We start from the raw sequence: 15,716 nt of genomic DNA, 5'->3' as shown, positions 1-15,716 counted from the left end.
TGCTCACACACCTATAGTATTCATCTTCATCTCAATTTAAGGAAGGTATTGTCCTGGTTAACTGTAACGGCTATCAAATAATCAAAATCCTGGACATTAGTTAGTAAATTGACCACACAACACAATAGTTGTGTTATAAGGACTTGAGTGAAAGAAAGATCTTGTATAGAAGAAGCAAGTAGCAACATGGCGTTATTCGAAAGGTTTCATCATCAAAAATAATAGAGCACCGGTGACACAATTGAACGATATCCGCAATGACGTTTTCTGATGTCACAAAACAAATTGGCCGTGCTTGTGTGGCGACTTTGTACAGGGAGGTATTGGGTGAGATATTGTTTCCCTGTGATAGTATTTATAAATGCGAAAAAGGGCGACAGGGCGAAGGTGAGGCATATAGTATATAATGCAATACAAGTAAGCCTAGTTGTGTCCGAATTTAAAATTTTCGATCTGCTTTCCTTGTTGGAGTGCGTATTGCATCGTCACGGTACATGTACTACTTCTTACTTTTATTATCTCGTGGTTCCAAATGTAGAAAACTACAGACAACATTCATTTCGAATACTGCATGCTAAAATCTCTGAAGCCCCCACACTAACACGGCCATTTTGTCAATTATGACATCAAATTTTGTCATTGTGGATATCATCCACTGAGTAAATACAGGTACCGTAATTCGCCTTATTTGAGCAAAACATTTCATGGTAAAAATTTGTGCAAAAATATTTTTCATATAATTTACGTGAATGACTGCTCTATTAGAGTAGTTTGATCTTATAGAAAAAAATGTTTGTATAAGAAATTTTCGTACAAGTTTTGCATATGAACAACAAAAAACAGCAAAATATGGTATATAAATGGTGGGAAATTGTAATGGCTGCTTCTTTGACAAGCAAATATTTCAAAAAGCCATAAACAACTCCAACTTCTCACTCATGTGTAGCCACCAAGGTTGGCAAGCTATTACCATTTTATAACGTAAAATAATGTTTACAATGTGACTAGCTTGTGCCATACTCAGCACATCCAAAATAATCAGAAGCCACAACTTATGGGATAAATTGGTTTTTGACAATATATTTTAAATGTGTTGGTAAAACGTGGCTGTGCCTTCTACACAAGCACATGCACACACACGGACACACACACACACACACACACACACACACACACACACAAGCACACGCACATGTACATATGGACACCCGCACACACACACACACATGCATACGCACACATGTACGCACACACACACACCCACACACACACACACACGCACGCACACACATATACATACACACACGTGCACACACATACACAATTGCACGCATACACGCACATGCACACACATGCACGCGTGCGCACGCACACATACACACTTGCACACACACACACACACACACACACACACACACACACACACACACACACACACACACATACATGCACACAAAACGCACACAACAAAATGCACATACCAACTGTATATGGCAAGACCTAAACTGCTCAACTCTATGAAAATCAATCATCAACTGATTAAATTTATTTAACCAGTAAAATATGTTCCAGAACAGTATTTTAGATAACCGTATAGTGTTATGTACCCGTCACCAAATGATTTACACAAATTGCCTCATGCACAATCCCACAATCATTGCCAATGCTGTGCAGCAGAGATGATAAGAGAATTTGCAAACCACAAAATACATGGAGAATAATTAAATACAAGAATAAGAAAGCTTGAAATTTTACTAATCAATAACAGTATGTACCATGAAGCCATGTATAATACAAAGGCAAAATTCTAGGTACACATCTTGCTGGTCATGGTACATTCAAACAAACCATAACAGGCTATGTAGTACATTGTAAATGTAGTGATGTCACTGGCTTCTGGCCAAAGTCAATTATGATAATTAATTACTACTCATGTTAAGGTTATATCCCAACTAACACTTTCACCACAGAAAACACTCAGATGAAACTGTTTGTCATACTTGCAATACTATGATGCCATGAATTAGTTTGAGGATGCTACAACTTGTTCAAAAGTATTATGGCTTATTTTCAATAATGGATCACATCCACATTAGAGAGATAACACAAAATAACCACTCTACAATGAAGTACTGTATACTCTTCCAGGCCTTCAGTAAACTCTGTAAAGACTCTATAAACAATACAATAGCCTTAAAACACTTGTAAACTTGTTTAACTTTTGTATGATACATATCTACATTCACGTCCATTCATATTAACAAACATATCTACAATACTACCTTTGCAGGGCGCACGATGGCAATGGATAATAACATATTTAAAAACAGTTCAGTCAAACTTCCTATTAATATCTTTTAAAATTGCTGCAAATATAATCCTGCTTCACGTACAAGCCTACATGACTAAATGTAGTACAGCTACACTGATAAGTTAGTAGAGGCCAGTATTTGATTTAGAAAGCTTTCAGATTTGAATCACAAAATATAGATAAAGAAATTTACTAAGGTATCATAGGATTGTTTGCTTTGTGTGCATCCTATTTAATGTTCACATTCCTCTATGGAGAGTCCTACAGAGTTGCCACAAAGTAACACGAGCACAATGGCTGTAGAACAATATAAACATTAGTAAAATTTACATTCTACGTATATTGCATGTTTTCAACTACTCCATCTTATTGCATAATGTATGGTCTTACATTATCCACAGCATGAATATCAGCTTCTCTTTCTATCATCATCTTCACTACATCCTCACTACAGTATTGCGCAGTAAAGTGTAGAGGCGTTCTGCCACCCTGTGGGAGACACAACACTATATGGCTTCACAGATTCACTAAATAATGACAACTAGTGTGAACATGTAAACAAACAATTAGATCATGTGATCCCGTTATGGATTATGTGATCATTCAAACACAATATTTCAGTAGGTTTTGTATTAATAACAAATACAGGACAACCTACTATTGTAGTGTTAGGTGGTACATGTAACACCTCGTAGGACAATATGTACTGAATTGTACAATACTCATTGGAAGAACATAACAAAACACTAACAATGTACAGTGTAGTAGTTAATTCAATCATACAATCACAATGTGGTAACCTTTACACTACTGGAAAGATATACTGTACTACTCACTATTAACACGTGTGATCAGTTACTGTAGCTCTGAATACCTAGTTTTATGAAAAGATGACATGTTTTTTGGGACAATATGCTTTGTTCTAGGTACAAAGTAGAAGCTATAACGTACATTAGCTATTGCAAAAAATTAAAGAATGCTATCATGGATATCAGTACAAGTTTGTATTGAAATATTGCCTAGGTTTCACTATATAAAACAGCAATATATTAGTTCCACTATATAGAGTACGCTGTACATTGCACCAGAGCCTCAGATATCTGCCATTTTCCAACCATTTCTGGCTAATGTCAGAACAAATTTAGAAATTATTCTACAATATTATTGAGTATGTCTGACCACATAACAGGATTTGTCAGATCATTTTCAAAACATAATTTTAGGCCCAATCATGTAGAGGTGCACCGATATCAATATTGGTATCGGTATCGGTGAAAAGTTGACTTTTTAGCAGATATGAGCAGATATTACACAAAAGTACCATAATTGTCCAAAGTATGCTATAGTTGATTTGGTAGCACAATGGTTAAAGCATGGGGCTCAAGTAGTAGAGGTTATCATGATGGCCAGGGTTCACATCCTGATTTGGTCACACTTGTTTTCTTCCTTTTTTGCACACCTTTTCACAATTCTTTGTTTTTTTCTTTACATAGGTTTTAGTGACCACCTTTTAAGCTTTTTGCCACATTTAATTTAAAACATTTATTGTAGTGTCCATACTCAAAACCTTTTATTTTCAGATATATCGGTATCGATATCTGAATCGGTAATTTTGTAGCCAATATATCAGTTATCAGTATATTGGAAAATTTCCATATCGGTGCACCTCTACAGTCATGTACACACAATATATACTACCAGACTACGTACATACATGTACAGTACACACATATTGTATATTTAAGTGACAACAGTACACACAACTCTTTGTCGATAAGCAATAATTAGAGGTGTGTCACCATCCTGTAGGAGATAATATACTATATGGCTTCACGCTTACAACTATTGTAAGCAGGCCTGATCATGTGATCACATTTCAGTACACTTGTGTGGAGAACAAATACACGTTGACAAGCTATTGTGACAATAGTTATCTACCTCATACAGTTGTATGCACCTACATGTACTTAGGACACCACTTTATAATATTTATTGGAGTAAAGTACTAACAATGTATACCACTTAAACTCTCAGTTACACAATTACAATTTGATTGCTCTTTACACATAACGTTGTATTAATTACTGTAAGATCAGTTACTGTAACGACGTAGTACTGTTTAAGTAGGCATCGCATCAAAAGTGATGCATGCCGTCAAACGAGCCGCCTTTAAAAATCATCCTTGAGACATCTTACGTGATGAAATCCACCTTTACGGAACAATGCTAATCTATCTAACATGAAATGCAGTATTGAAAACAAGAAAACACTTTCAGGCAGCTGGATATAGAATTTTTAAATAAATCACCAAAACTCTAAATTTGGTCCACCTCACTCACTGACCATGATCGCAAGCCTACAGATCAACCAAAGCAGAGCACGGTCACCATTTTATGCCACAATAGCAAACTCGCTGGTGGGATGTGCCTGTTGGGGTTCCAATCAGTGTGCTCCATCTGCGCCTTGTCTTTCCTTTTATCTTCAATCAGGTTCGCTGTCTTCTCCTTCAAGCATCGAAACCATATCAAGGCATTAATTTTCCATATCAACACTAATCTTTCCCTGAGCAGCATATTTAGATGTCACAAAATATTGTTTCAGAAGGTGCTTACATTGCTGAAAGAGGTACTGGATACCGATTTGTAAACTAAATGTAGTCTAGCGTAGTACGTTAAGGCTGCTGATACAACAACTAAGTTGTGACTTCGACTTTTGCTGATGCCTGGACTGTGATTGACAAAAATATTCGACAGTTTGTTCCTTCGAACACACTGACTCAGCCACTTGCCGGACGAAATCTGTAAGTGATTGGCTACTAAATACTCGAGTGGATAGTTTGGCTGACGAGAAGAGTTTAGTACTTCATCCTGGAAAAAGGGCCTGTTCGTTCGAACAACTTCCAGCCCGGGTGAATAGAACGACCATCCTTAAGACTGAAGGCCTACTCTGATTCTATACTAGCTACTCATACCGAGACCGGTTATAGATCTGAGTGCCACTGCTACTACAATCAGAGGTAAGTTATGCACAGTACTACAGACCTATGCACTTCCAAATTTGGCACAGCATGTACTTTAATCAGCCGTTCAGGAACTTGATATATAGCAATAGAGAACATCTCCATAGTAACAAAAATAGGCACCATAATTTCTTGATTATTATTCCATAAGTCGGCCATATTGTTGTGCGACACTATCGAGCATTGTATGGTGAAATTTTGATCCACCATACAGGTCAGCCTGTCTGTTACATATTTTAACAAGTACACAAGTTTTCAACTAGAGTAGGGACCATAGCACGTCGATAAAAAAGTATTGAAACAAGCTGGAGTAGTGCACAATATTGAATCACTAAGAAGTGTTACATGGACTGATATTTAGCAGATGAAGTTAAATGTCAAAGTGCTGCATCTTATGGGTATCTATTCTACACTCTAGTTTTATAGTTTTACAAAAAGATGACACATTTCTTGGGATAATACAGGGTATTAATTAGAGTTATAACATACATTAGCTATTGCAAACATAAAAGAATACTTTCCATAGACAACATTATTTACTTGCATCTAAACATTCCCTAGGTTTCATGTTTAGATGAAACAGCAATATGTTAGTTACACATAATTATTACAGAGTACACTGTACATTGTACAATTAAGTACACACAGTACACACATACTGTATGTACCACTCTGCGTGGGCAGTTCAAAGGCACCGCCAGTGCCATAATTTGTATATTGCACTGCTGCAGACCGCAGCGAGTGCATTATAACTTATAACACACTGGTTGTGGTTTTGTAGACCACAACGAGTGCATTATAAGTTATAATGCACCGACCACAGTGCAATATACAGATATTGCACTGGCTGCGGTTTTGTGCAGCATAGCACAAGTGCTGGTGGCGAAGACCACTACGACACCTCACCTAATAGGTGGAAAGACGCTTCACAGATCACTTGAATTCTTTTATAGCCTGACATGTAAAGGTCGATTGTGGGCCATAACGTCACCAATATGTATAATGTTTACAAACAGCCAATGGCGATCGAAAAAGCCAACGCGGGTGGCCACAACTCTAGTCTACATATATATAAACGTACTTATACACCTTACTAGTCTGGTGCCATCTTAGCCAAGATTAAACTGTAGTCCACTTTGACAATGATTCAATAAAACAAATATATTCTAAATAATACTAACCTTTACGTTCGATTGTGGTAACCAATTTTGTCATGCCACCAGATTCGAGTTTAGCCAGTGTGAATAGTAAGAATTAGACTAATATCATTTAGTAGTTAGGTTTTGTTTACTTAAACCGTCTATTTAGCTGCTTTTTTTCGCTCGAGAGAATCACTATGGCGATTAGTCTGGTGCTTAGTCTATATGGGACGCTGAGCACTACATGATGAGAGTCGAACAGCGAATGCAGGTTAGTGATATAACCCATAGCGTACTACTAGCTTTCAATATCTCAGGTGGCTGCAGTACTGCAAGGGGAACGTCATCGCAACGCCCAGCTTGGTTACCCACAATCGATGTTAGAAACCTGGCCTTTATAAGTGTTACAGCTGTCTTGTGAGACTCTCCCCACCTATTAGGTGAGTGGTACATAACAGTTATACAACGTGCACTCGTGCTCTGCCTGTATAAACGCACTTGCCTTCGGGCCTAACGGCCCTCAGGCTCGTGCGTTTATATCAGGCAGAGCAATCGTGGCCGTTGTATAACTATATAACATTGTTTAGTATTTTAGTGGTCGCAATAAACACAACAATGTAGTAAACACAACAACATAAACTGTAATTTGCACATAGATTGGTGTACTGATACTCTACAACAATTGATTTAATTGATTGATGCATACGTGTTATGGTTTAAGGTGAGTGCACAGGAAATAAACAAGGGGCCTAGACACAGGGGTACCAAGAAGGTTGGTACCAATAAAGTTTAAAGCAGCTGGAATCCTAGCAAGGCAAACACACACACACAAAGAAACAAAACACACACTTACATCAGTATTAATTAGTTTAACAGATCTGACAGATCCCTCAGTTCTGAGGAGCGAGCACTGAAAATTCCGTATGAGCAGGGTCTTGCAATTCTGGCAGCTTGATCAAACAATTGGCTTAATAGCTCTGGATGGTAACTTGCATCAAATAAGAAGAGGTCCAGGCAAGGATTAACATCTTGTGATTAACTCTGAAATAACTAGTCTTAATCACCTGTACGTACTTCAAAGGATCAAGAATGTTGGATTTAATTTTAAAGGTGTTGTAGATCACCAATGGTTGATACTGCTATATGCCACGTATATTAAATTCAATGCAATTCTTATCAATTCTTAAATTCAATGCAATTGTTATATGATAAGTTGCTTCATCTTGGTCCTGAATGTGGCTATTTTGCAAAACCTGTCTATAGTCAAGCTATCTCTTGTTCATCAGACTAAGTTGTTTCATGATACAGGAGGTATTGGTATTTTGGTTACAGGAAAGCATCTTTGGGCTCAGTCTGCTATAGATTGTGTTGCTAGTTATGTTAGAAGTAAAGTAGCCTCATGAGTGTCAGAGATAGAAAAAGCTATTAGTAATTGCTGGGTGAATCCTACAGCCCTTTTTGTTGATGAGTTGCTGAATCAATGTTTGTCTTGCTCTCTTAATTGATGCTTACTATTTGATGTTTCAGTGTAGGTATGAGGCAACGTCTTCATGCATGCTATGATGCTTTGGCTAAGTGATTTTCCTGAATGTCTCTCACCTTCACTGCAATGTGTTTATGAAGTGTGGCTGCTTAACTACCGTATAGCCTAAATGTGTCGAGGGAGAAAATTTGCACTGATTTCGCAGTTTGGGTGTTATCAGTGAGAATTTTACCCTTGAAATATTTTGACCTCCATATAGTCTGGAGTGTTTGCAAATCCGCAAAAAAAAAATTTTTTTTAGCAACGTTGCTCAACCACGAAATATTTGCCCCTCAAAATATTTAGACTATACGGTACCCTTAAACATGCATGGATTTGCCATATCCTAAGGACACCTCTTGCTAAATTTTGGACAGCATGTTCAGATTTGTGTGTGTGTGTGGTGTGGTGTGGTAAATCCTAGCTTCACTGTAGCTATCCTCATGTGCAACATGCATGGCTTCAGTTCTTTTTGTGGCAGTTTTCCATCAATTTGCCACAAATGAACTAATTATCTAACAGCTGAATTTCTCACTAATGTTGGTATTGAGCCTACTCTCCAGCCACTGGGTAGCAAACCTCTACAGTATGCCACTGCTAATTGGAAGAGTGGTGCATGACGTATTGTGCTGGGACTTTTAGGGCCTAAATAGAGGTGCGCTAAATAATATTGTTTATGATAAGAGGGTGAGAAAGCATGTTTCTCTCCTTTGGTTTTTCTGCTTGTGGTGGTCTTCTAGCTACCATAGTGTCAAAAACTGGCTTCTGTGTTGACAGACATAACAGAGTTAATAAACACATAGCTAATGTATAGGGTGCTTACACGCCCCTCTATTTAATATCTCTGATATAAATTAGCTTATAGCCGTCTGTTTTGGTTACAACCTGTATGGTGCTGCTTCTCTTTGTTAAGTTCTGTGATATGCTGAGTCAGGTGTCATTGATCTTCTATAACAACTAACGTCGATCTGGTCACTATATGGAAGTGTAAATAATTCAATAATAAATTTTTTGCTGTTGGCCATTAATTAAAACATTGAAATGCCCCTCCCCCTGTTTTTTTTCCATGAAATGCCCTTGCCACCAACCCCAGCACTAGATACCTGTATAAACAGTAAGGAATTGGCGTGCATTTGAACAAACAGAGTGTCAAAAGCGAAGTACTCCATTTCATATCCCAGGTAACGAATATATAATCTATGGTACTGGATACTACATAACACACAGACACCATGTAACACACACTGGACAGATTTATGGATGCATCAAACTATTAGAGCTCATTGTATCCAGTTGCAACTCACAATTGTTGCTTGGACATCTTCAAGAGGACTATGAGGGGTCCGAAATTAGCTATACTTTTCTTCATGTTTAAAATATTGATGGTTTCAATGGAGTAGCTAGCTTTCATTGTTGACAGCATAGTTAGTCTACATACTTAATCTAGTCCATCAATAGGTCTCAATGCAGGTTGCTTTCTGGTGAGATAGTTAACAAAACTTTCTTGACTGCTCTATTAGAATGTTTCTATTGTTTAAGGATCCAATAACACTGCAAAGAAGCAACTGTACATTGACATGATGATGTATATCAGCCATTGTTCATTCCCGTTCTCACTTTCTGTTCCTCAACCCATTCCCGTATTCCTAGAATTCTACTTATCCAGTCTGTTAAATTTTCCTGTAGCTCGTCTAAAATTTCTATGCATATTTATAATACACGCAAGGCATACCATGCCCAGGCGTAACACGTAGTTAACAGTCTCTGTATATAAGTTGTACTTGCAGCCTCAGGATAAAACTCACATGATATGTAGTGTGGCAGCTGTAGCATTCTTATCAAGCTGGAGTTCCTAGACTAAGGATAACACTATAATAAGTATACAGTCATAGAACCTCCTCATGGAGTCGCTCCAGCAAAAAAACCATACTAGTGAATACCCCATCACATGACGTCTTATCCAGAAGTTGCAGGTGAAATTTCAAAAACTCATAAAAGGCCTTAGAAATCTCTTCATGTTAAAATTGTTTATAGTTTCAATGGAGTAACTAGCTTTTATTGTTGACAGCTTAGTTACAGGTGTAGCTTATGTCCATCAACAGGCAGGTGGCTGTCTGGTGGGATAATAAAACTTTCTTGACTGTTCTATTAGAATGTTTCTAGTGTTTAGCAGAAGGATCCAACAACACTGCAAAGAAGCATTATTCAAGCTGTATATTGACATGATGACGTATATCAGCCATCTTTTATTAATTGGTTGTTCACCTTCTCACTTTCCATTCCCCATCTCATTCCCATTTTCAATTATACATATCCGGCCTGTTACATTTGCCTGTAGCTCATCCAAAGGATCCTGTCAATTTTTTTGGGTGGAGCACAACAAGAACAAGAGAACACAGTGTCTAACAGTTGTAACAAATAAATGCTAAGCAATTACTGCAGCATAAAACAAATAAATTTTGGCACAAAAACTCAACTACTACATAGTTACTTGTCTTGTTCTTATTATATTCCACCTGAAAACTATATGAGCTGATGTTACTGAACTAGTTACTGTTAACAAGATAGTCAGTCACTATCTTCTTTATTACTCTTATCAATACTAACCTCATCCATAGCATTAAGATCAGCTCCTTTGGTAACAAGAAATTTCACAACAGCTTCATTACCAGACTCTGCGGCCAAATGCAAAGGTGTTCGTTTGTACTGCAGAAAAACCAAATTATATGACTTCACTACATCTTTACACAACTAGTGTAAATATCTACTTGTAACACTGTTTGTGATGATGCATGTTTAGTGCATACTTGCATAAACTATACGATAGATCATCATTTTCACTACTGTACATGAAGCATACAGCAATGTATTTTGTATAATTGGAATTTCGGGCATCATCTACACTGTAGTGTATCCATTTCTTGACTATCACAAATGATCCTATAGACACTTACTAAAGCTTACCAAGTTGCTATGGGTGAAAAAGTTTCAACTCCAAAAAATAAGCATAGCAACATTTGTTATGTTAATAAAGCACTTGTAACTGTAAACCTCATGCTGAAACCAAAGATTCATTCAATAAGGAAACATTCAAAATGTAAAATGTAGCAGGAAGCACAACATGTTGTGACATTGACAAGTGAAAGTTGTTTAGAGTTTTGTTATTGTTAACTATTTTACTGTTAGATGTCCAGATCAGGTGTACAGTAGTAAACTTGTACTTTATTGTTTACACAAACAGTACATATTAAGTAAGCACATATTAGTGGCTATGCATTTTTGTTTAACTCTTAAGCATGCATAGATCAGAAAGCTGGATTTGATATAAAAAATGAACTAAAATGCACAACACCTTTTGCAAATTTACATACCGTATATGTGTCAAACAGGTGTATCTTGTAAACCGTTCATCCAATCTCTTAGAAATACAGATTTTAGTAATTGGCATGAAGCAAACTACGTATGTACCTGAAACCGCATATAAACTTTTAAGTCAACAAGTAGCTCACCTGCTACAAAGTTTTGATTATCAAAAGAAAGTTGATAGGACAAAGTAGCCGAGTTATGGCTTTTTATCCATTGTCATATGAACAAGGAAAACAAATTAAGTTGTACTTTAAAGGTATAGCATGAAGTTCTGGGTTATAGAAGGATGCAATGGATTCTGGGACTATATATACAGAACCAAAATTTAACGGTGAGTACAATGGTGTTTGTAGTTTATAGACAACATACACAGTTTTTGTGCTATGGGAGTTTGTTATATTAAATGCATGCATAAAATCTAGTTTACTGGACAATGCGTCAGTGCATGCATGTGTGTTTTTGTCCTCATTTTGTAAAAACAGCTACGGGTTAATACGATAAACATAACTAGTATATTTTAAAGAATATTAATTTAAAAATGAAGTAGGAATCCTAGCGATGAAAAAAGTAGTAAAACAAAAGGTGATGATACTACAGCATGACTCTGTGAGAAAATCCCTACATTGGCATGTTATAGCAAATATTTTGTTGAATAATAAAGTAGGGATTTTCCCACTGAGCTCTGCTGTAATACCATTCATCTCTTGTTTCACTACATGTTATCGCTTGGATCCCTACTTCATTTTAAAATTAATAGTTTGTTCAGTTTTTTATACATGTATGACTGTTCTATTAGGGTGACAGCTGTATTGGAGTATCCAAGTCAGCCTAGCAAGACTGAGGCATGGTCAGTATTCCTTATTTTTACTGTGCTATTATTACATAATTATTATATAGCTAAACTGTATGGTCATCATGTTCCAGTAAACAAATTGTAAAGAAGTGAGGTCTCTGCACTTGATTGTTATCAATCAGCCAAGATCATTAATGGGTGTGGTCTCGAACCTATCATGAAATTATAGGCATCTACTGGTTGTCCAGTATTTTTTTACAGTAGCGTAAGTACTTTAAATAATTTTGTGGCACCAGCAGTGGTGAATTTATGGGGTCAAAGGTAATGCTGAGTGATAGTAAAAATTTTACTATCACGATAGTTACTCAATAAATATCACGATAGTGAATACTATCCCGATAGTTTATGAAACACTTTGCTCTTAAAGTCTTAGTTGTATACAGTAGCTATGATTTGTGGTCATATAGAAAGTTATTTTGCATGCACAGGATATTTGTTAATTAACTGCTGGTAATACCAACTGTAAAACAGTATAGAAGGGTTGTTAATACCATTTTAATGCAGATCTGAGCTTATCATAACTATCACAATAGTGATATCCCTACTATCGCGATAACGATAGTGATTTACTATGGCAATATATCGCACTATTGATACTATTACTCAGCCCTAGTCAAAGAGGGCTCTTGACCTCCCCTCCAAAAATTTTAATATACATACATGTCAACTGTGCTGTCTGTCTCATGAAAATCTCACACAGTGATGTTTATCTTTCAATTTGTACTTTAAGCTGCATAAATAGCTAACACTACTCTCTATCAGAAAAATACTGTACTCCAAAGACTCCCAACAGTCTGTCTACATGCTAGTTAAAACCCAGAATTAAAGATATTTCAGTGCTGTACAAAAGTACACAGCTACATTTGCGTATACACTGTTAAAACTGAAGTGCCAAGGTAGCACCTCAAAGTGCTAAATTTTGACTGCTCCATTCAAAAAATAGCACCTAGAGATGCTACCATAGCACTTCATTTTAAACAGTGTACGAGTGACTGTGCTCAATCAAACAAAATTTCTTTACGACAAACAGTAACTTTCCTTTGATTGTTGTCTAAACAGCTACATTATATAGATATACACCAAAATCCAATATTTAGAGCCTGTCAGCATTTTCAAGGGAGTTGCATTCTACGATCCTGTCTAGCTACTACCATTCTATTTGAATGCACATAGATGTGGTCTATGCAGAACTACTGTACGGCTGTATAAACTAGTTCAACAGGAGAGTATAGTGGGAAATTCTGACCAATCAACAATTGTACACTATATAAACATCAACATCAAGGTACTCTAGTCACAAAATATACAGCATTGTGTCAGGAAAATATTCAGTAACAGTATAACTATTCTAATAAACTGCTGAAATCAGCCACACATTCAATTTCAGAGGATCTAATGTTCACTGATTGGCATGCATATAATTGGACAATAGCAACCTCCTTAGTCAAGAGTTTACTATACAGTGGCGGATATAGTTGTGTTTCTGTGGTTTTGACAGAAACCTGCTTTTAACTTTAGCTCAGTGGCAGTCTATAACTAGCTTTATTATTGTTGTAATGACAATTTGCCACAGCAAACAACTATATACTGCTGTATTTCAGCAGGAGTTCATTGAATCCTAGGAGCTCATTGAATCCTATGGACAAAGGAGCATGTAAATCCGTATACTACCAATACTACAGGCGAAATTCAAACATGGCATCAAGTGTTACTATGTATATATTTGGTTACATCATTCTTACATGCAACAGGGATACACTATGTTGATAGTAAGATCGTCGAGTCGAAGGTAGAGCTTGGAATAGTCAAGTGGAATAATTTTGTGTGATTTCATGTGATTAGTGACTGTAAAAAGACTGTCCAGGTAAGCCTGTGCTACTATTTCTCCGTTGTGCCATTGAACTTCGTTTCCATAGCTTCACTTCGTGGCAACGGAAACACGATGTACTCGAGCATGTACCTCTGCATAATAGCCTAATCAGGAAATTCAGCCATGTTTGAATTTCACTTTTTATGGAGTTACATACTCCCTTGTCCATAGGATTCAATGTGCTCCTGATTTTAGTGGCATGCATGCAATTGCACTTAACTACCATGATTTATAGTTATTAAACCCTCAGACCCTCAAAATCACTTTACTTTTCATTTTCTACTTTATAAAAAAATTATTGAGAAACTCTAATAGAGCAGTCAAGAAACTACTCTAATAGAGCAATCAAAGCTACAACTTAGTCACAACATTAGCCCTACAACTATAGTATCTACAGTTAAAGCATTGGAAAAAGTAATGTCCTCAGATGCCTTATTAAATTTTTTCAGAAACCTCTCTATAAAAATCCTGATCCTCCACTGCTATAAGTATCAAGAGTATCAAGATACCCTAATACACCTCTAATACAACAAGTCAAATAAAACTGTGCTGAAATGCTGAAATTGCTCTCAGATTGCATCTCAGAAGGTCTATTCCTGGGGCGTGCCCTTAGACCATCCTAGGTTGGCATGCAAAGCATGCTAGTGTGGCTTCCCTGTAGTGTCATTTCATTTTAATCCCATCTTTCCAAAAGTCTGGATCCACCCCTGATGTCTAAATATGCAGCTCAAGGAAAGTGTTCATACAGAAAATAACACCTGGATATGGTTTCTTTGCATGGAGATGACAACCAGCCTGATTGAGGATAAAAGGAAATACAGGACGCAAGGACACGCACTCATCAGAAACACAAAAGGCACATCCCACTGATGAGTTTGCTATTATGGCATAAAATGGTGGCCGTATGCTGCTCCGTTTGGCCTTCATCCTTGCAACCGTGGTCAGGTAAGCAGGTAGACAAAATTCAAGTTTGGATGATTTTTAAAAATTATATACCCAGCTGTCTATAAGTGTTTTCTCACTTTTAATCCTGTATTTGATTAGCGTTGCCACAATAAATCGATACATCGACAGTATCGATATAACAAGGTAGTGATATGATATAGCCAATCAGCTATATCCATGGTTGCATGATAGTGGCACTGCTTAGTATAATGATGTGGTGGAAGCCAGACATATGATATTTGGCATTTAATTAAGTTATGTGTTGGTGGTGTAGTGTGGTAAACAAGCCAACCCCAAAGTAAACTGGGAGGTTTTAAGGTTTCTACGTAGTGCTAGCCACTTGTCTCACTTGTAAAGCAGTAGTAAAGTGCATTTAAAATCTGATGAACAAGAGAAACTTTTGCTTGTGGTATACATCCAACTTAAATATAAACTTACAATGAAGAGTGTGTATAGGTTTGTCTTGCAAACATTACAGTTAGTTCTATATTGTGATATATGTTCATATCGTGACATAAACCTTGGTGATATATAGAGCTGGGCGATATACCGTATTGTTAGTAATCTGTGATACTTAAGTCATACCAGTTTTGACACTGCTTGTTTTTTAAATACTGCCATACCATCAGGGCACCCTGTGGACTTGTTTCATCCCATATTTAGAAGGGAACCAGACATGCGACAATGTTTG

The 15,716-nt window shown here is 36.9% G+C and overlaps 2 protein-coding genes across 5 annotated transcripts in view; one reads left to right on the top strand and one right to left on the bottom strand.

Annotated features, from left to right (window-relative positions):
- Positions 1–15,716, top strand: part of LOC136236549 (UBX domain-containing protein 1-like) — a 224,576-nt gene that overhangs the window by 93,857 nt on the left and 115,003 nt on the right. The window lies entirely within an intron of this gene.
- Positions 1–15,716, bottom strand: part of LOC136236535 (uncharacterized) — a 107,915-nt gene that overhangs the window by 62,388 nt on the left and 29,811 nt on the right. The window contains exon 6 of one of the 4 annotated variants that reach the window (XM_066026718.1): positions 10,599–10,697. The exons of the other annotated variants lie outside the window; for them this stretch is intronic. Within the exon in view, the coding sequence (XP_065882790.1) occupies positions 10,599–10,697 (99 nt within the window). The remainder of the gene's footprint in view (positions 1–10,598; positions 10,698–15,716) is intronic. 4 annotated transcript variants of the gene reach the window in all.

This window comes from Dysidea avara, chromosome 10 (assembly GCF_963678975.1).
Source record: "Dysidea avara chromosome 10, odDysAvar1.4, whole genome shotgun sequence".
Classification (NCBI taxonomy): Eukaryota; Metazoa; Porifera; class Demospongiae; order Dictyoceratida; family Dysideidae; genus Dysidea; species Dysidea avara.
This window is presented reverse-complemented; position numbering and strand designations above follow the sequence as displayed.